Source organism: Megalops cyprinoides, chromosome 4 (genome assembly GCF_013368585.1).
Source record: "Megalops cyprinoides isolate fMegCyp1 chromosome 4, fMegCyp1.pri, whole genome shotgun sequence".
In the NCBI taxonomy this organism is placed as follows: domain Eukaryota; kingdom Metazoa; phylum Chordata; class Actinopteri; order Elopiformes; family Megalopidae; genus Megalops; species Megalops cyprinoides.
In genome coordinates, this window is record NC_050586.1 from 13,692,400 (window position 1) to 13,714,146 (window position 21,747).

At 41.1% G+C, this 21,747-nt stretch overlaps 1 protein-coding gene across 1 annotated transcript in view; it reads right to left on the bottom strand.

The window, feature by feature from the left end:
• Positions 1-21,747, bottom strand: part of unc5db (unc-5 netrin receptor Db) — a 163,387-nt gene that overhangs the window by 46,308 nt on the left and 95,332 nt on the right. The window contains exon 2 of the mRNA XM_036527213.1: positions 5,873-6,088. Coding sequence (XP_036383106.1) covers positions 5,873-6,088 — 216 coding nt within the window. The remainder of the gene's footprint in view (positions 1-5,872; positions 6,089-21,747) is intronic.

The following is a 21,747-nucleotide window of genomic DNA, read 5'->3' on the forward strand; positions in this document are numbered from 1 at the left end:
TGTCATCACCAGTTTGTCCTCTCCTTCTGGAATGGATACTCATAGCTTGGAGCTCACCGCATGTGATAATTCACAAGTCTCTGACAGATTTGGGAGGGTGTTAACCCGCCAGTGGCACTCTAGTAGAGGGCTCAGGCTGCCGTCGAGCTGTTGCTTGCTGTGATCTGCTTAATCCACAGGGTGACAGAGGTAGGCTGAGTGCCCAGGCAGTAAGGCTTGGAGAGAGCCACGTTCGTCGGCATGTGCAGCAAGTCGTGAAGGTCTTGGTGGCATTTAACACAGCAAACAGAGGGGACACGCAGGCCACCCCTTTTAAAAGCAAACAGTGTTTTACATAAATTTACATATATCCATGTGCCAGGCCAAACGCGAGGTCACATTCATGCTGCATCTGCCAGATTATCATCAACAGTCCATTTTGAGGTCACGGATGATGCGGTTTAAGGAAAAGATGAGATTAAAACTGGCATCTCCTCTCAAAATCATACATAAAATGTAATCCTTAAATAACAATGTTTGTCCTTAAATTTATCGTTGGTTAAAATGGTATTATAATCTCTGTTGTAGCTGTACATTATGTTACATTACATTACAGTTACTTAGCAGACACTTATCCAGACCGACTTGCATAGCTTCCAATTTTTATATTTTACCCACTTATACAGATGGGCCTTTACAGTGGCAATTCAGGTTAAGTACTTTCCTCAAGGGTACAACAGCAATGCCCCACTGAGGAACTTAACTGGCAACCTTTGTAAGTTATAAACCCTGTTCCTCAACACTCTACCCTGCTGCTGCTTCATTGCTGCCACAGTGAATTGGGAGGTAATTCAGACAATGCTGGAAAAAAAGATAATGAGGTGTGTGCATAACAGTCTATCACGACACTAAACCTGACAGAATCTGGTGTTATTAGCTCCCTATCATTCTGGAGTTATTAGCCTGGCATTGTTACCAGTGTTACTCCGTTTATAGATGACTTCCATTCACATGCTCAATTTCATTGGATAGATTACTGAGCTCAGCACTGGTCCCTTCACATCTATCTCCTTTTCTTCTGTGACAAGACCAGGGATATATTTTTAATAAGGGGACTGCAATTAACTATTTAGATGGTTAGATATCAGGCAGTTTTATGCATATATCTCAGTGTCTTTTAGGTTTTATTAGGCACTTGTTGACAAAAAAGCATTGACCCTGACTCTAAATCCATCATTGACTGAAACACAAGGCTGACACTTATCCCTGAAGTGCCTGCAAATCTGTCTGTTATCTTTAATGATCCTACTTAAAATGCTTCGGGTTTCCGGCCTCTGCTGGGCCGGTATCTGCAATCAAAGTGAGAGGACGACCCCCCCACCACCACCACCACCACAAAAGGTGACCGCTCTGACAGTGTGCCACAGTAGAGTCAGCATCACGTGCTGTGCGCCTGGGAGTCTAGAGCCTCTCTAACACTGATGAGCCCGAATAAGCGACATGGCCATCCGCGGTGTCAGGAGACGTGCCTCGTCTTGTCTCATATTCATCTGCCATTAGGCGTAACGCGGGCACTTTGAGAGAGGATGGCCATTGGATACAGATAATGGAACAGATCTTCAGACCTAATCTCTGGGAGCGCCTCCCTTTTTGCCATTTTTTCTGTGTGACAGTGTTTCATCCAGTCTGCTGGATGAGAGAACATTTAGCACAATTCAGTGATAAACGGCAGTTGCCTGAAAAACATGTCCAAGCTTTTACTACTATTGAATTTGTATTTTCAAATGGGAGCATGAGTAGTGGTAAAGGAATTAGTCCACCAGTTACAAAGGCACACAGACTCCTTTCATTTACCTGATGTTTTCAACACTCATGTCACAACACTTCAGTGTTACATAACATTTAGTCAACAGCAATGGCAGCAATATCACAGCTGTTCTGATCCTCATTTCTGTGCGGCTCTCAACATTTCAGAACTTAATGGCTCAAAGCTGCATAATGTAACACTCAATGAACAATAACAACGTCAGCTTAGAAGCAATACAGAGAAGAGCAGTTTTTGTACTCCTGTCATCCAATGATGTTGTGTTCTCCAAAATCCATCCAAACACAGGTTTACATGCCTATAACATTTTGAAGTGAATTCAAAAAAGAATAGGCTGTGTCAGGAAAAAATACCTAGATCCCAAATGAACTTGCTAAGGGGATGAGGACATAGCTCCACTCAGTACGAGCCATCCTTGTGCCATGTCCTCACTTGGTGCCCTGTGACGGAGTCCTCTGTGATGGCCAACTCAAGGGCATTGCTGCGCCGCTTATCTGTGGGTGTGATTCATCTGCCTGACTGGAAAATGAGAGATCGTATCACCCACACAGCGTGGCATTGAGGGCCCATGTCCTAATCAATAAAACCCAATTCATCGCAGATCTGCCCAGCCGATTAACTTGCTTAATCCATAGCACAATTTTGCCAGCTATTACTGGGCTGCGGCAGCACGCCGTAAAAGGATGTTGTTATCAGTGGTTATGAGTTTAATGCTGATATAAAACTGGGCGTGTGACCAGTGGGGGCAGGGGCACTCTGGGGCCCTTTTAATTGCAAACCACTTGGACCCACTGGCTCTTTTAATTGTCTGGGTAATGCTACAGAGGAAAGTTTGGTAAAGAGAGCAAAAGTCAAAAGTTAAAGTCTATCTTCAGAGGGAAAATATTGCTCTCTAGGGTGCTACTGGGGGGGGGGGGGGTAACATAAAAAATGGATCAACAATTTGATAACCTCCTTGTATCAAAATCAGTGAAAATGTGATAAGTACAGATAATGTTTTAGGTTAGGTGCATTTGGAGAAGCAATAATATAGTTTGGAGTACTGCATCTGGAGTGAATTCAACAAGCAGCAAGTGCTTCATTTCAAAACGCAGATGGACTTGGCATCCCATTTCACTTGGTTTATGTGTCGAAAAGAGATTAATTTGCACACCTCAAATTCAAAATGAAATACTGTCACATAGATTAAGCAGAAATTCACCGACCTTTTTCTGAAAAAAATATCTAATATTCTTTCTTATTGCAGAGACAAAACGTGCAAGGGCAAATGTGGTAGGACACTGCTTTGACTCGCAATATTTGTTATGCTAGGAAGAATGGAGAGAGATGCACCTAAGAAAGCACAGGAGGATACAAACTCAAAACTTCAGCTCTTACTCTTCTTTCCATTGAAAAAAAGAGACAAACAAAGACAGGAGAAACTCCAATATGCAGTGTCTCAAGACACAAAGCAGGCATTGCAGGTAAATCTCAGAGATTAAAGCTGACAAATCTTTCATTACCTGAACAGGAGATGAGGCAGACACCATCCTACAGCTGTGTGCTATTGTGGAGAAATTTTACGCACAGCACATGCTGTTTTACTGAATTCAGCACTAATCCATGCGAAAACGGGAGCAATCAAAGTCAAAGAGGTGGAAAACTGCAAAACAGAAACTAAAACAAACTTTCATTTTCACTTAAAATGAATAAAATTCTGCGGGTATGGATTTCATCAGATCATAAAATGGCACATCTACAAACGCAAGTGTGGCAAATTTACAGTGCTTGGAAAAAAAAATCTTAAAACAGTCCACAACGTATTAAATATTTAATCTCAGTTGCAGCTGGTCTCATGCAACGCTAATGATTGCTAAGGGGTGCATTTTAATATTTACAAATGTTGAGACTAAATGGGGGCATATATGATACAAATGAACATTTAACAATGAAAATATTAGTTTGTTCTTTTTATGTCATCATTCTAACTCCAAAATGGAGTTACTATGTTCTTCTCTGCACCCAGCCAGAATCTAGGCCTCAACCAAGCCCTGCTTGAGGCAATATAGAAACAACTAGGCAGAGTTTCCAGCCTCTACTGTTTCTAATCAGTTAAACCAATCCATTATCGTTCTTGCTGCAAAATGGTTGCATGGGGGGAAAAATGGGAGCCAGTGCAAAAACCTTGCAAAAACTAGCAACTTTCCCACTTTTCTTCTCGAATGGAGCTAAAATAATCACAATAGTGACTTTTCATTTCCCCATTATCAGTCACACAACAATTTCACAGCACAGCAATCACACAATAATGAACTTCCAGAAGCAATTAAACGCCCTATCCTGCAGAGGGGCCTCTGTGAATACAGAGACAGGCTTCTTTTCACACAGACTAATCAGAGCATATTTCAGAAGAGGCACCGCATCAACTTTGTTCTCCGGAAAAACCCTACAGGAAATAAAACTGGAATCTCATCAACAGCAGCTGCTCCGCGGATCCTCATACACCTGCTTCTGACACTGTTTTAACGGCACTAATGTGAACTGTTCAAGGCTCCCTTTCATCTACAGCTCGCAAAGACGCTGCTTGAGGTTTTCCACCTTTAATATTCTGAGCACAAGATAAGCTCTTTGTACCCCGAGGCAGAGCAAGACGTGTATCATGGAGCTCCGACTAACTTTAATCTAGAGGCACAGCGTCTGAAACAGGGCTGAGTGTGAACTCAAACTACGAATTGTACCAGACAAGAGGTGGGTGGGGTCCTGTGAGGGGAGGAGAGTTCAAATGGAGGATCAGCAGTGTTACAAAAAAACAATAAATGTGCCAGAGCGAACGTTTATCAATATAAATTGGCTGCTTTGCTCTGAATTTCAAATTCAATTGCTGTGATCCAGTGAACCATGCACTAAGGATGATGTACCATGTTGCTTTTACTTTGAACAGATACACAGTACATAATGTAATTCAACACCCGGGGAAGGACAAAGTGCAATTAATCTTTGTGTCCTAGACTCTGAGCTTCAAATTAACTGTTGGTCAATATCCTTCAAATAACATTAAAGAGACTGTTAATGACTGATTTTCATTGTAGGAATTGATGTATTTGGCTGTTGATAGCCATTTTTAACATCCGATGGGCTCTAAATATTTATTTATTTGGAGTGGCTGCTGATCTCCAAATTAGACATCTGGACATGAATCCTGTCAATTTACACATTAATGATGAACGAATGGCCCACACTCTGTCACACCAGAATGACACTGTCAGGGGCAATATTACATAACACTAGACATTTCCTTGTTCAAATGGATATAAATATACGTGTGATTAACAGCAGCTGCATCATGCATACGTGTTGTATCTCCTAATTGTATTTAACAGGTGATCGACCGCACATCAGGACTTGGTCCTGCTCTGTTAGTGTCTGGAGTTTGTATACATGTTTATTGTATTGATTTCTTTAGTTGATGTCACTACGGTTCAGCAGTACTCCCAGGTGAGGACCACGCTTTCTGTTTGAGACGATAAAACAGCTACATGGTTTCGTGACACTGTCGTCTTCGTTCACTACCATTTTGTCTGGTGAGGCTGGACATTAAGTATGTTTGACTTTTATCTTCCTCCTTGCTTCCATTTGATGAGAGGGCTGTTTAACCGTACACTCTGTGGGGATCACGCTGATCCCATTGTAATCTGGCTATAATTGTGTGACAGTGGATCACCTTCACTGCAGGTCACTTCAATATGATCTTCAATATAATCCTGTATTACACTGCAGTTTTCATCTCATTTTACAGAGGAGCCCCACTGCCTGCTTCCTCCTGGGAATATTGCTAATTCACAGATAGCAAAACCTAGCCTCGTAACATTAATTCTCAGAGTGAAGCATATTGTCAGCACATCTTGCCAACCACAAACTCATTTGTGTCATACAGGGAACATGCATCTAAACGGCTTCTAAAAACAGGGTGGGAGTCCCATAGCGTCCCACAGCATGTGACACCACCACGGTGCTAATTTCTGTGTTTTGTTTACCACTTACTTAGAGGGAATGTGTAACATTTGAGATGGGATGGTGATGGTCTCTTACCCGTGTTCTCATCCAAGTACTCCTGGGACACATGCTCGTTCTGGTGCACCCACTCTCCATTGCACTTGAAGAATATCTGCAGAGCAGGCGCAGCCCGGCAGCGCAGCTTGATAGGGTTGCTCTTGATGATGTAAGCGTCCTCTGGTTCCTGTAGGAAGTGTGGGAGCGTGCCCGGGACAGATGGCAGGGAGTCTGGAAGAGCATCGCTGCTGGTTCCTGCAAATCCAAAGGAGGGAAACCACCTTGTTAAACCACTACAAAACCACAGGCTTGAAAGCTAGAACGCAAGTGACTTGCTTAATTGCAACACAGGGAATATAACATTCATGAGTTAGTACTGCCTACAGTAGGCATGTGATAATAAATTACCACCAGTGTAAATTGTGATAACCAGACTCTGAAGCAATGATGAGAGTCAGCGAAACACTGAGAAGCCAAAATGACTCTTTGATATATTTTTTTCATTTTTATCATCTTCCCAGTATTTGTAAGAGAAACGTGATTTCCCCTTAGAAAATGTTTGCATTTTCATTCTTGCCTCATAAACATCAAAAGAATAAAAATGCACAACATTGAGAGAACAATTAAAGCAATTTTGCTTGTCTTCAGTCAACATCAGTCTCTTCAGAGCAATTTGTACACGAATGAAATCGGTTTTGACCGAGAACAGTAGCCATGGGAGCAGAGCAATCGCCAGAATTGTGTCTGTCAAGTCTGAATGCATTTTATCTGAGCCACATGCTTCTTCCACAGGAGTCTTTGTGCTCCTGTCATTCTCCTCTAATCTTTCCACACCAACACAAAATTCATACCAGGTTATTTCCTGTGTTCATTATTTCAGCCTCTCACATGGTGTGCCATCATTGTGTATCACCAAAACAATTTAGCAGTGAGAAAAACTGGTTGAAGACGCAGCCCAACATGCTGTCTTCAACCCTTCAACAGAAGGCTCCCCTCCTCATATCTAAGGGGAAACCTCTGCGTTCCTCCTGGTTCAGAACAATGATGAACATGATGCCTATGCCTGCACTGTCTCCAGGATTCATGCTGGAATAAAAACTCAATCCCATCAAGGCTCCCTGTAAACTGTTTGATACAGCTGAGACATTCAGAGCCATAAAAGCCGCCGTGTCCCATCAACAAATCCTATTTTGTTTGCTGCAATCGAATCTGCTGGCTCTGCTCACTGCCTCCCCCATACCTTTTTGAATTAAACGAATAAATAACAAAATCTAACACACACAGACACACACACACACACACACACACACACACACAAATATACAGGATGAAAACTAACACATTTAAAATGACGCTTTCTGGCCCTCAAACAGATGGGCAAACCTGTAGTTGAAACATTTTTTGAAATTTAAGAATAAACCTCACTGTGTCAACATAATTCTGATGGTAGGCTAATTACAAATGTTCATATGATAACAACCACTTATTAGCATTGCTTCTCATCCTCATCTTGCAGTCCAATAACACCTTTGTCACACACAATATTTCACTTATTGATGAACAGAACTACATTTCTAGTAGGTCATTTTCCATAATGACATCCACATTTTGAGATGATACAGTGTAGTGACATTAATCACTGGAACTTAACTGAAGCCTCACAATACTACTTCAAAATACAACTGAATAATACTCAATCAGAAGGCAACTAAATCTGCAACAAAAAGTAAGTAGGGCTATTTAATTAGCTGGGTCCCAATGAATAGTACCAGTTTGAAGAGCGGATATGAAAATGAGAAATAAGTGCTCCTGGTACAAGAAGCAAAAATTATCTAATGTTCCAAAACAAAACTGTTATTTAAAAGTTGCCTACTTCTGACAAATACATTTTTAACTTTCAAGGAATTTTCACAATTATAGGATGAATGAAGAAAATAGTTGGCCATTGGCATATCACTCATGCTGATGGAAAATCTCCTATATCATGACAAACATACAGCTCTTTTTGAAAGAGGCATATAAACATGGATTACCTAGTACCTAGTTCTACCTAGCACCATCTGGTTTAAAAATGCAAAATCTGGTATCAATGGACATGGGCAACCTGCAAATACAGTGGGCTGTGGTAGAGAAAACAGGAACATTTTCACCTGCATTCAGTGTAGAAGTGGAGAAAGACGGGTCCTGAGTAGCTCAGGCAGCAAGGTGTTTACTGTGACTGCAGGCTAAATCTTAGTAAAAAGTAAATGGCAGGAATATAAATAATAAGGACTGTCATCCATTTCACTTCTGTGTATTTCATAGCATTTTATTCCATGATTTTGTCAGCAAAAGAGTGTAGCATATTATAGTAGATGGTACAGATAAAGGGTGGTGTGACTGTTAAATTTAAAAAGAAGTCACCAGCTGGGGAGGCAGTCACTGGGAAAAGGAAACATGAGTCTTCCTGTTCAGAATGAAGAGAAAAAATCTGTTTTCATTCCGTGGTGAAAACTACTTTCTTTTCTGGACTTCAAGAACAACAAATCACAGCTTTCATGCTTATCATCTACTCTAACATGTCTTTAATACCAACAGATTTTTACAAAATATACAATGCATTGCAATCAACATCCGCCAGCAACCCCACAAGCACCTTGTGACTTTGTCCGCTCTGTGCAATCACCCAGCTTGATGAGATTTCTGCCTTTCACTTGGAGGTTTCTACCCTTCCAAGGTAGGAATTCATTCAGACCTGCCTCAAAATTACATGAGCTACGATGTTCCTTTGAAGAAGAGCAAACCAACAATTGTACCTATTGTAAACTAATCCCTGCAGGCAATATGATTTTGGAGACATGCAATACAGTGGTTGTCCCTCATTTTAAGCACAGATGAAGACTCTGTATGAAAATTCATATTTTGCCTATTCAAACAAGAGCCTGAGACCAAGAGAAGAAGTGGATCCTTACTGATCTTCATGATCTCATGTCCAAACTGGGTGTGTTCCTAATTGCAGAATTAGGAGGTGGCCACTGCACCAGGCAACAGCCAGGTTGTTGTATTTGAAAAGAGGGGTGCACTTTCAATGACAAGCAAACTGGTGCATAATCAGTTTCTTTCCCCAACTAAGTATTATTTGCAGGACCTCCTCACCCAAAGTGCCTTTCCAAAACCTGTTGCTTCTTTACTGTTGGGTTCTGTCCCCTGGCGAAAGAATTCAACATCCAAATTAACTGCGCATTAATCCTCAGGAGTGGCCTGACCCACAGGAACAACACACAGAATGAAAGCACACTTCCAAGTCAAACTCCTGAACTCAACATTAACAGAAGGAGAGGCGCATGTTTCATTTATTTTCTCTTTGCTTTAGCTTGGGGTGCTCCCGTTGTTTATGTTCAATTTACATTGTCAGGAACAGGTGCCATCTGTTTATCTCTGGGAGATCGAGGAGCAGCCGAGATGACACGATAGTCAATCCGATCCAGTGTTGTGCCCACCACACAGAAGGCAGCAATAATTCAGCCCTGACAGGTCTACCAGGGCAGCAGCAGCACACACACACACACACACACACACACACATCTCCAAGTGTGTAGATACAAGCTCTGACTGTCATCGGTCCTGAGTGATCATTCACTCAGCTCATTAAAAGAATGATCTGTCCTCTCGCTGTCTCATGTCCTGATGTGACACGTCTGATGTACTGCTATTGAGTTTCTTCCTACGTGAGTTCCTGGAGTGATTTGGTAGTACAGAAATTTCTTTAATAAATATCCATGACACCGCATGCAAAGTTTAATATATCATCTTTGCTGCAATGAACAATGAATGAAGAGTAAATGCACACATAATTTTGAAGTCTTGAAATGTACTGTAAGTTGACACATGCAGTATAAATGTCTTGAGGGTGCAAAAGGGTGTGCTGATCTGAAAGAAGTAAAATTTTTAACCAGAAATGTGTGAAAGGGTAATATTCCACATTGGTATTATGTGTACTGAGTGCCAGCTAGGCAAGGGTATATTATTTATATATACATATTATATATACATACAATACAACTAGTACAGGGGTGGCAGTGTAGCATAGTGGTTAAGGAGCAGGACTCTTAACCAAAAGGTTGCCGGTTCAATCCCCGTTGGGACACTGCTGTTGTACCCTTGGGCAAGGTACTTAACCTGTACTCGTCTCAGTAAATATCCAGCTGTATAAATGGATAATGTTGTAAAGAACTGTAACCTATGTAAGTGAGCTAGTAATTGGTAAAGAAATGGTTGAGGATTATCGTTATATTCCTGAGACCAGCCACTTGTTCGTCTTTGGTGGTGTTTATTTTCTCTTTTCAAATGAGGAAACACAAAGAACGGGACTTGAAAATTAGTCTGGATGATGTGACCCTGTGTGATGCTCATTGCAACTAAAAAGACCAAGGTGAATCCTTAAGCGCAGTACTGTATTCATTCCCCTATGAAAGTATTACTATAAAAGGACTGTTATATAGTAATTCAAACATGTCTTGTGAATTTAAAATTAATGCTCCACAATACATCACACACCCATTGAAAGATATTATTAAACAGAATAAATAGCTAAAGAAATCATATCATAAATAAAATGACAACCAGGCTAGCGTAATTGACAAAGCCTATCATAAAGTGCAAATTACGAAAGCATGCAAACACTTCAAACTCATTACTCTTAAATTTGTACTCTTCAGTAAAATGACATGCTGCCTTTTAATAATATGTGATAATTACTTGGAAAGGCAGTGGTAGACATTATAACTTGTTACATAAATTACTAATTTGATTACACTGCAATAAATATGAGATATTTAATGAAATTATTCCAATTTCAATGTGCTTATTCTCCATTGGTGCCTTATCTTGTACAATTTGTTTTTTAGGAAAATGACACTGGTTACAGCACACACATACACCCACACACACACACACACACACACACACACACACACACACACACACACATATAGATATATGTATGTATGTATATGCACACAGACACACACACACACAGCAGGGAGACAAAATAATGTAAATACCAAACGAAAAAGGACTCATCACAATTTACTTTCATCACAATTAAAACTAAATCACAGTGAAAAAGGAGTCTACACGTTTCATATTAGTGTCAGTAAATTTGCCACAAAATAAGTTTTAAAATCAACACTTATGGGAGATTCTAAAGAGGTCTAACAGATTTTGAAAGAAGCCAAATTGCTGGTGTGCAAATTTCAGGTGCATTAGTCACAGAAATAGTTCATTTAATGTGGGATCAGGGATAGATGGATACTTAGGATAATTGCCAAAAAGCACAAAACAACAGCCTCAAAAATTACCTGAGACTTGAATCTACTCCTCCAGGATTCAGTCTCAACAAAAATTGAATGTTGTGAAAAAAACAATGTGAGCTTCACAAAGTAGATCTGCCACATCAAAACTGCTTGCAACCAAGAAAATGTATAACCATGCATAACCTGGTGTAATGAGCACAAAACCTGGACATCTGAGCCGTGGAAGAAAGCAATATGGTCTAATAAGTTGTCTTTCACTGTTTTTTCCAACATCTGGACAGGTTCATGTTTGGAGAAAGCCAAAGCACGTCTTCAACCCATGTTGCCTGTTCCCAACTGTTAAACACGGTAGATATAGTATCTATTATGGCATGGGCAGCCATCTCATGGGAGTCTCACCGAGTCTGATTATTACTATGCATGGTAGAATTATGGCTAAGGAATACGAAGTCAACCAGCTGGCAACCAGCTGCACCCTGTGGTACAAACACTGTTCCCTCAAGATATTCCCATTTTCCTAGACAATAACTCCCCCATACGCACTGCTAAATGGATTCAAGAGTGGTTTCATGAACACCAGGGTGAGTCAAACACCCTCCATGGCCTCCCCATTTACCAGATCTAAATATCACTGTACCTTCATGGGAAGTTCTGGAACATTGAGTGCAGAATAGCTGCACGTAGTTCACACTATATTTTCCAACAATGTATCTATTATTCATGAGCGCTGAATAGCATTAAACTGAAAATAATCCATAAGTGTATGAAATAGCTCACCTAGTTTTGGTGTGAAAAGCTGTAAGAGGTGGCATTTCGAACATACCATATCCCTCAATGTAAATTCAACATGTATTTATTTGTTACCGTAAAAGTCCACAGAGACAGCTATAGTCTACAGCGGCCTACAAACTCCGTGGGATGACTCTGTGAAGGTGAATCAACAGAAAGTAAGGAAAGAAAAGACCAAAGAAAAAAAACAGAGAGAACCTTTTTAAGTCATTTTTCCCATATCCTTGAGTGACAAGTAGAAAATTGTTTCACAGGCTGAATAAGATGAATTTCCTTCCTCACAGTGACTCTGTGCAGCAGGAGGTGGATGGTAAAGGCATACAACCTGTGGAAATAATTCATTAAGCACGATCCTGTAGGACCAGCGTGGGCAACGCCAACGTCGCCATGCTGAAATTGATTCGCGATGGATCTTTAATTTCCCTGCTACTGATGTCTTTGCATGTATTCCAGTTCACGCCAACAGCTCTGTAGCGTCTGTGTGAGTGTGTGGCTGTGCGGTCTTGAAAGTACTGGCTTTAAATGCAACAGAATATGGGACTGATAAAGCTATCCTAAAAAATGATAGTCACTGGATTAAATATGACAGTGCTGATAACTTTGTATAACCCCAATAATATCACTAGAAGTTCCAGTTAATTAAATACTAAGGAGTGTTCATTGAAGATAAAACTAGAAGGTGAGCAACTTCAAGCTTAATTGAAATAAATCCCCAAAATACTCATCATACTGGTAGTCACCACACAAGGACTATCTGATGAGAAATAATTATGCATAGTAAATTTACCAAAAACGCCTGTTGTGTGATTATAAAACAAATTCTATCATAATAAATGGTCTTTAACCAGAGTAATGGAGTATTGCTAGTGAGTTGTTTAGGGTCTGCCTGAACATCACCTTGTTAAGGAACAGATATCTGTGGTGAAAAAAAACAGTAGGATCATGTCCTGTGTCAAACACTGTGAATAGTAATTTGCTTAACATGTGTGTACCGGCAGATGGTGCTTTCTGTTGTTCACACAGCATGCATGTTAGACACATTTTACAAAAAAAAACCTACTTGTACCATCCAGAAAAGAGATATTACATTTTATAAATTACCTGCATTCCTATGTTTGACAGAAGAATACAGTAACTAAATATTCTTTACACTTCTGAAGGATACTGAAGTCTTCTACAACACAGAAACTTTTGAAGGAGCCAGTCCACAATTTATTTTCTTTGGACTGACCACAATCAGGATTACAAAGGCTATTCTTTTCTGCTCACTTTCATTCAGCCAACTGCAATTATAATTAAACTCTACTGAGCTGCGCTGGAACATGCTGAAAGACACATCCTTTATATTTAACAGAGATATTCAAGGTGCCTGCTTTGATTTTTCTCAATGCTCTCATTCCTCCGGAACAAAACAGTCTGCTTGATTTCGAGACACTCCTGCACAACAAGAGCAAGGGCCAGATCACAGTAGCTCCTTTTCTTTGTCCGTGCATTTATGCATCTGTCATCATTGGATAAACACAGAGTTGTGAAGAAATAACCTGTTATGACTCTGAACGGTGCGGCCGGTTTTCCCCTCTGAGGGAAAAAAGCTGAGCTCTTCAGCATGAATAAAACATGTCTTTCTTCTTCCTCCACATCTGTGCAACTGTACCTTGAAATGTCAGCTCAGAAGCAGGTTTATTAGAATGGTGAACTTTGGCGAGTCTCGTAATTACCTTTTTGACATGAAATTAGCATTTTTGGCAGCAAGGCTCCGACTGAAAGTTTAACAAGATCCGATTGATGCGGGAGTGGTCTGTGAACTTGGTAGATCAGGCTTCATTTTAGTTAATAGCACGCCTGGCATGTTAATTATGTCTGGCATTTGCCTCATGAAATGCAAGGCAAAAGAGTAAGCCGATTCCAAATCCATTCATATCATCTGTTCTATGGCATTTGTATCTCAATTACGTTTAGATGATGTGGTAAAACAAAGATTTTTTTCAATATGAATTGCACCATGTTAATGATGCATGATTTTTAGCATTTCAACATTAAGAAAAATCATTTACTCTGAGTTTTGTCTTCTTCATTCAGTTTCCAGTCACAGCGCACACTTCAGGAAACCATCATCCTTCAATAAGCTAGTCAGAATAGTTAAGTAAGTAAAATTATTCTGAGATACAATACCTGTCTTTGATTCCTCTTTACACATTCACAGTCAATCAGTATTCCAACTGTTTTTTAACACAACCTCCCCAAATTGCTGCCAACATCTGAGCATATGAATCCAATATGATTATATTCCTAATGAGTGAGTCAAACATATTGAGATAGTGGCTAAGTCACCATGGTTCTTGTGACACCTGCTCACAATGACCAGGAACACACAGTGGCAGAAAAAATGGCTTTGTTCCAACAGTGACATTCGTAGGCAGGTTGGCCAGTGACTCCTTGGCTCTCTGCTCTCAGGCACCCTGTGATTTGCCAGGTGCCTGCAAGTTGCTTGAATGATGTTACTTAAATTGCGCCCACTTCACTGTAGCACACCATGTGACATGCAACAAACAACTGCATGCAAGTGTTTTTGGGGACTGAGAATTGCACATTCCAGATCAGGGTTGTATAAAGAGGAAAGATTTAAAAAAAAAAAAAAAAAACATATTGAAGTGGAAATTGGGACACACAACAATGCAGAGATGCCATTGATTAAGTCGGAGTTCACATTTATTCCCCCACTTATAGCTAATTATGGAGTCTTGTCCTTTTCCTAATGCCTCCACACTTATGGTAGTCAAAGGTAACGGATAATTGGAACAAGGTGACAATTCACGGTCCATAAAGCCTATGCTGCTCCTCCTTTGATAGATGCTCATAAATATGAGTCTTAATGAAGGCAATGAGCATGCCGCCAATAAGTCACTTATTTCCTCATTACGCCCGTTAATTTTTACACAGGCACTTAATGTTCTCCCTATCTGCTGCCAGTCGCTGTTTTCTCCCTGACTGAACACCAGAGGCACAAAAAAGAAGAGAAGAAAAAACACAACAAATAAATAAAGCATGCATCTGCGGGTAAGGGTGACACAACCTGGCATGTACTGCAGATTTCAGAGGGGGACCCAAATGCGGACGACTTTCTGGATGAGTGGGGGCTGCCTTGCTTACGGATCAACAAACTACGCTTGAAGTGTGGATATTTTGTGTGCGAACGGTGGGGATGAATCCCAATAAGAGAGTTGTGTGGTTAATAGGTTTGACATTGTAGGAGGTGGTGAGGGAGCCAACACAAGTGCGAGTGTATAGCGATGCAGCTGACAAAGCAGAGAAGAAACAGATTTTATCACACAAACAATACACCCCTCCCCCCCCCCCCCCACACACACACACACACAGAAAGAGCAGGTTGTGTCTATTAGACGTTGAATCTCAATGCATTTGACAATGCTATTTGTGTCTCTGTCTTTTGACAGCTATCCCCGCTTTCCCCCCACCTCCCTCTGCTCCCATTGTTAGTGATCCTGCTTCATCAGCTTCCTGCAATCAAAAGCAGCAGACAGTAGCAGAAGTGGGTTACCTGGATCTTGAACTGACAAAGCTACTTCTCCCTTCATCCAATGGTGCTCCCCTTACTCAATTCTATTACCATTTCACAGCCGCGCTAAACCCACAGTCCTTTAGACGGAGCGCTTTATTCTCACACCAGCCGAACCTCTGGGGACTTTTCATGGATTTTTCAACAGAAGCGGATAGAGAGACAGAAATCCGGCAGTATCACGCATCCGATGTGAGCATGTGCTTTATGTGGCGAGCGCCTCCTTGGATTTCGATGGGCCTTGGCTTCGTTTGAGAGCGGGAATGTCAGGAAGTGTCAGGCTAATCCCTGAAGCTAGGGTGAAGAGAGTGGCAGCAAGGGGCTGAAGCTATGTCTGCACTCAGCCTCTTTCAGCTTTCAGACCTCTGTGTGACCTCTGCAACGCAGCAGGAGACAACACAAACGCATAAATCATGCATACACCTACAAACAGGTATGCGCACACACACACACACACACACACACAACAGGAATGTGCACACACACCCAAACATATACACCCCACCCAATAAAATTCGCCACAACTGTGCTTTCAATGCTCAAGTTACTCTGTTAAATATTTGGTTCAACAGCATAGTTTTGCAGTGAGACTGACTGGAACATGCATCCTGACTTCAAGAAAACATCACTATAATCCCATGGTGACACAGTTCTGCATTTGATTTGGCCTGAGCTGTGTACTAACTTGATTTAGCCCCCACATTGAGTTCACAGCATTCTCCTGGCCACGCCGTCCTGATGAAGGGGAGAGAATTCAAACCATACCACTGATGCAAGACATATTAATATCTGACTTCAGCTCTGTAGATATAAAACAATCTCACAACTGAATCTCATGGTTTAGCATACCCACCACACTTATTAATTCAACAGGATATTATGTTCATACTGCCTGAAACAAAGAACATAGATAAGGACATCAGTAACTTTGAAAATGGTATTCAGTATAAAGGGATGCTATGCAAAAAGTGTAAACTCAGTCCTGTCTATGCTACTTTTAACAGACTGCTAATAAGGCACAGACACTGAAAAAATCAGATACAATCAGTAAAGCTACTGTCTGTGTGTGTGTGTGCGTGTGTGTGTGTGTGTCTGTGTGTGAGGGGGGAGGGTGAGGGCTGGGGGGGGATGGTGAGGGCTGGGGTGGGAGGGAGGGTTGTGAGACAGATACTCAACATACACTGCCTCAATGTGACTCATTTGATGTCTGCAACAGTGATTTTTGCATTGAGGCATCACTTTGACTTAATCGTTGAAACCAGAATATGGCTTTGACAATTCTTTGGAGAGTGCTTGTCTCATCACTCAGATGATTACATGCTGGTTATAGCAATGAATTCCAAAATGGGGGAATAGACTGAGAGGCAAAAGACAGTTTAGGCCATTAAAATACAGTGGAATTACAAATGAGACAGGTATAAATGAAATGTAATGAAAAAAAAAATAGAACCCTCACTTTGTCTCTCTGTTAGACTAGAGTTTAAGGACTGGACAATTAGTGTGATGCCTTGTCAAACTGTTCTCTCTAATGCATTAGCTTTCAGAGTAGAAGACAAAATAAATAAATAAAACCAAAACACTGTTTTAGGTTTGCAGAAATGCAGAAAAAAAAAACAAATTTATGTAATATATCACAGTACTCTATATAGCTGGGAGACATGTTTAGAGGACTCAAGGCTCATGTTATTTTCAATGTAATTTTGACATTTTATTAAACACCTATACGGGAAACAATAAGATATACAAGTTCAGCTACCTGGAAATGCAGAATGCAATTTTTCTGTGTACAGATAAAAATACCATTATTTACTTACTTTCTGTACAAATTGCAGTATAGAATAATATTTATTGGTAATGTCTAACTACAAATGTTCCTGAAAAAATATTTTCTCTAGCACTGAGCAGCACATCAAGGACCAATACGTTATATGCTGGTAATATCAAATACAGAACAGGAGCAAAGTAAAATATAACAACTGTTTTTCAATGCAGCACAACTTTATCAACCATCCTGGGACTTCATTAGAAAAACAGGCAAGGCAGAAGCAGTAAGCGAGTGACTGATGGCTCTATGTCATACAGCTGGCCTTTAAAAAAACTGACACACAGCTAAATATGTCAACTATCAGGAAAGAACAAGACACTAAAGTGGCTACCCAAAGGTCATTATTCAAGATAAAAAAGAGAAAGTAAGACACATACAGTACATAGAAACACTCAACCATACACACAGATACGCACACACACACACACAAAATAGAACAATACATAGAAAATCAAGACTATCTAACAAATTAAACACATTACACCAGGGGCCAAAGGCAGCTACAGCAGGAAGATTGACAGACACAAGCTTTGTCAGTTATTGATGGACTACCTCTGCACTGATCCCATAAGGTGTGGAAGGAAATTCTTCCATTAGATGCTGCCAGTGAGCTCTGCACTACTGTCCTTCAAACGATCCCTCTCTGCAGACTGCTTAAGATTCTTTTTCCCCCTTGTCTCATGAATATGCACAGAGCCTGATAAATGCTACAGGAGGTAAAGCCCTGGGATGAACGTGCACGGGTAGGCCCCGGCAAATCCTCCTGATTGCTAACTCTGCAAACGGAGCCCTCCTAGTATGTCCATCGCACTGACACTGCCCCCCACATTTGTGAGTTGCTTTTAGGGACGTCATTGCCACTTGATGACAGCACTGACCCCATATCAGCTGTTGAGACTGGGAAGACTTTTTTTTAAACTTTGTCAAGCCAGCCGAGTGTGCTACCTCGTGTGGCACGGTTAGCCTTCCCACTTCCCAGAAGCACTTAAGTCTGGACGCGGGAGGGGTGTGATAATGACTCAGCCTTCACTTTGGTGTCAAGTGAGGCTTCTTGTCTGTGGGCAGGAGCCAACCACCTCTCTTCAAGCACTGATTAAAAAATGAATAAATAAATGAAATAAAATAAAAAAAAATACAGAGGCAAGTACAGTTCCCCGAGGTGCAACCTGTCCTCTGGTCCACCTGCCCCCGATGGATTGCCACTATGAATCTTAAATCAATTGTAATGGGATCTAAGAGGCCCATAGATGCAGTCACACCAGAGAGCTAAATGGAGAATGAAGTGGCCCAATGAATAAAACAAACGAGTGGAAAAGACACAGGCAGTGAGCCAAGTGGTCATTTTTAAGAGATGCTGCAGTGTTAGGTCATGCAGGTTTCCTCTGAGGGAGTTTCTTTGTTTTCATTTCATCCCATGTGTTTTCTGATCCAGTTCTAAGGCTGGCATTTTAGCTCCTGCTGTTTGTCTTTTATTCAGTTTAATCAGTTAGTGTATCAGTTAAACAGTGTTATGAAAAAGACCCTGAAATGATATGAAAAAGTAATGCTTTCTTAAATTCAGTACAAGCCATAATGTGGTTAGAGTGAAGTCAGGCCTACAGCTGTTTTCGCTGGTTTGCAAGGGCTGGGAAACCTTCAAGTGGCACACCAAGTGAAGCTTTCTTCATTTATTCAGGCTGCCAAGTACTATTAGAATTATCTATGTGAACTATTGGCATGAAAATGAATGTGCGTAAACAAGCAGATTCATTCCCTATAGGACTTGTCAAGCTCTTCACCCTTTACCACACAGAATTGGAAGCACACACTAAAGAGGCAATGAACCAAAAGACAACAGGTTAAATGGTTTATTCCCTTTCGCAGAGTAAACATCACACCCTGTTTGCAACCAAGACTTAGAGGATGATCATTCCATCATGCTTATATCTACATGTCTGCCATGTTAATGCTGGTGTATTGCAGCACAGTGTCACATAACCACAGAATAGTGAGGGGAACCATATCTCAGGTCTTTTTTTTAAGAAACTGAGCATGAATTGCTATGATGAAGAAAAAAATATGGAATTAGGAGTACAGTAAACTTTAATATTTTCACTATTAAAATGTAAATATACTGTGTGATATGTAAGGACCTAGAACAAAGTGAATTGACCCTGGACAGAATAATACAATATAACAAGCCAGGAAAAAGCTTCACAAGCACTCTGATGATCAACCATCCTGATCTCTGAATCCTACAGTAATATCCACCAGCTCCTTCTGACTCTGTGCCACCCATCCATGGCTGCCTAAAGCAATTAAACTCACCTTTCATATATTATAACACAAACAAAAATATCTTTAAAAATATGGAAGAGAATGTGATTTCTGTCATGTTTTGCCTACTAATCTTAAAGCTGGCAAAACATCCACAAATGAATAGAAAAAAAGAATCTAATGTCAGGTAGATATTTTCAGCTATTTAGTGGATAACTTTAATGCCAGTCTGTATAACTCTTTCGCATCCACCTCGACTTAGAATGGAAAGGACGTCCTCATTTCCCAGCTCCCCTGAAGGAAATCACTCATCCAAGCCTACCTTTTATGAGGGAACACCTGCCCGATGCGTGGGATAGTGAGCTCTGAAATGAGCTGCCTGAGGGGAACTGTGCCTACCGGAGCCCACCGCGCAATTCAAGAATTCAAAAGATCGAAGAGCGGAACGGGTTGTTGGGGGGGGGGGGGGGGGGGGGGGGCGCTTTGGATTCTCATACAACAGCCAGTCGATGTGAGACACCCGCCACTCCTTATGTGGCGGCACTTGAGTTATGGAGGTCTCTCCAGCTCGCTCAGACTGCATCGTTCACCGCTAATGGGTTTAATTGACTTAACGGGAAGGTTAGCGACTTCGGAGTGGCGAGCGACTCCCACTTTTATAAGCAATGAAGTGTTCATTAGTTCCCGCACCACCTCTGTTGACAAAGTCAAAGACCACCTCCCACAGGTGTTAATGGTGATGGAAATGTTTAGCATGCAGTGGGAATAAGATATCCAAAAGCTCCACATATATGAGAGGAGCCCCAAAGGCCAAGTTATTTTCATGTGAGGACAATGGAACGTGACAATGTCATTTTTTATTGCTTCTCTGTTCAGTAACTAATGTTCCTCATTGCTATCTGGATGATACCACTGCCATGACAAATGGGGCAAATGTTTGCAAGGTCAAGGCTAGAATGTCAATAGAAAAACATGAGGCTGCCCTACCGTGAATTTTAAAGGCATGTTTATTCATGGGACGACATTCATGGACAAAACATCAAATATCAAATACACTGATAACTACTGATCCTTCATACCAGGGGATCTGAAAGTGACATTGAATGACGCATGTTGGGATGAAAAAAGTGAATCTCAATGAAAATGGCTTAAATTAGACTCAATCTTTGGCCATCAGAGCCTCCATTTCCGTCCTATAAATAAACATCAAGCCACTTCCACCCTAATCCTTGCAATTCTGCTGAATCAATCAGACCTCATCAGACTTTAGCTCCCAAATGGATTTTTTTTTTTTTTTTTTTTGCAAGAGATGCTGATAATACTGCTTCACATATTATCAAAAGACAAATCCTTCAGCAACAAGGCTTGCCTTGTTTTGGGTCCAGCCTCTGTCTTTTTAAGAGCCATCCATTAAGTGCCTGCAGCCTGTCTGAGATCTTCTGCGTCTCCACGTTGACACTGTCCACTGTTGATTGAGGAGGGTCCTCTTTTGGCCCTTCCCAATATCGATCCATTAGGGCCGAGATTAACTTCTCGTAACACCAAAGGGGCTTTCAATTTTAAAACGGACACGCTTAAATGAAGGCTCAGCAACAGACGGATAAAGGCTGCAGGGCTGGACAGGGTCCGCATCCTGTGCTGCTTCAAGCGTCAAATGGACAAAGAGACGTTACCATGGAGGCCTCCGCTTTCTTTTCTTCCCGCCTTGCATCACACTCTTTCTCTATCCCCCCCATCCTATTCTCCCAGTGTGAAAATAACCTGTGCTGGCTCACTGAGCGTGAGGTAAATTAAATCTCCAAAGACTGAAACCTTGCTGTTGTGTCTGATTTATTTACAGGGTGGCTGATGGGGAATATTGAGGGGCTGGAGTGAGATCCGGGGGAAATGGCCTATAAACTACATTTGGGGCCCCTCTGATAAATCTTTTTTAATACCGTGCTGCAGAGTGGTAAGCCATCCTCAAACATGTTCAAATTGCTGTTTTAGTCGCTAAAATTGCCAGACAAATCCTCGGCTCTTACAACACGGACAGGAGTAAGGCCAATCATACAATGAACTAATTTGTGAGGTGAAAAATAGCCTAATTAGCTAATTAAACACCTCTTTGCTACCGCTAATTGCTACAGAGCTAACCTGTCATGTCATTATCCCTGTGAACACTAAACACATA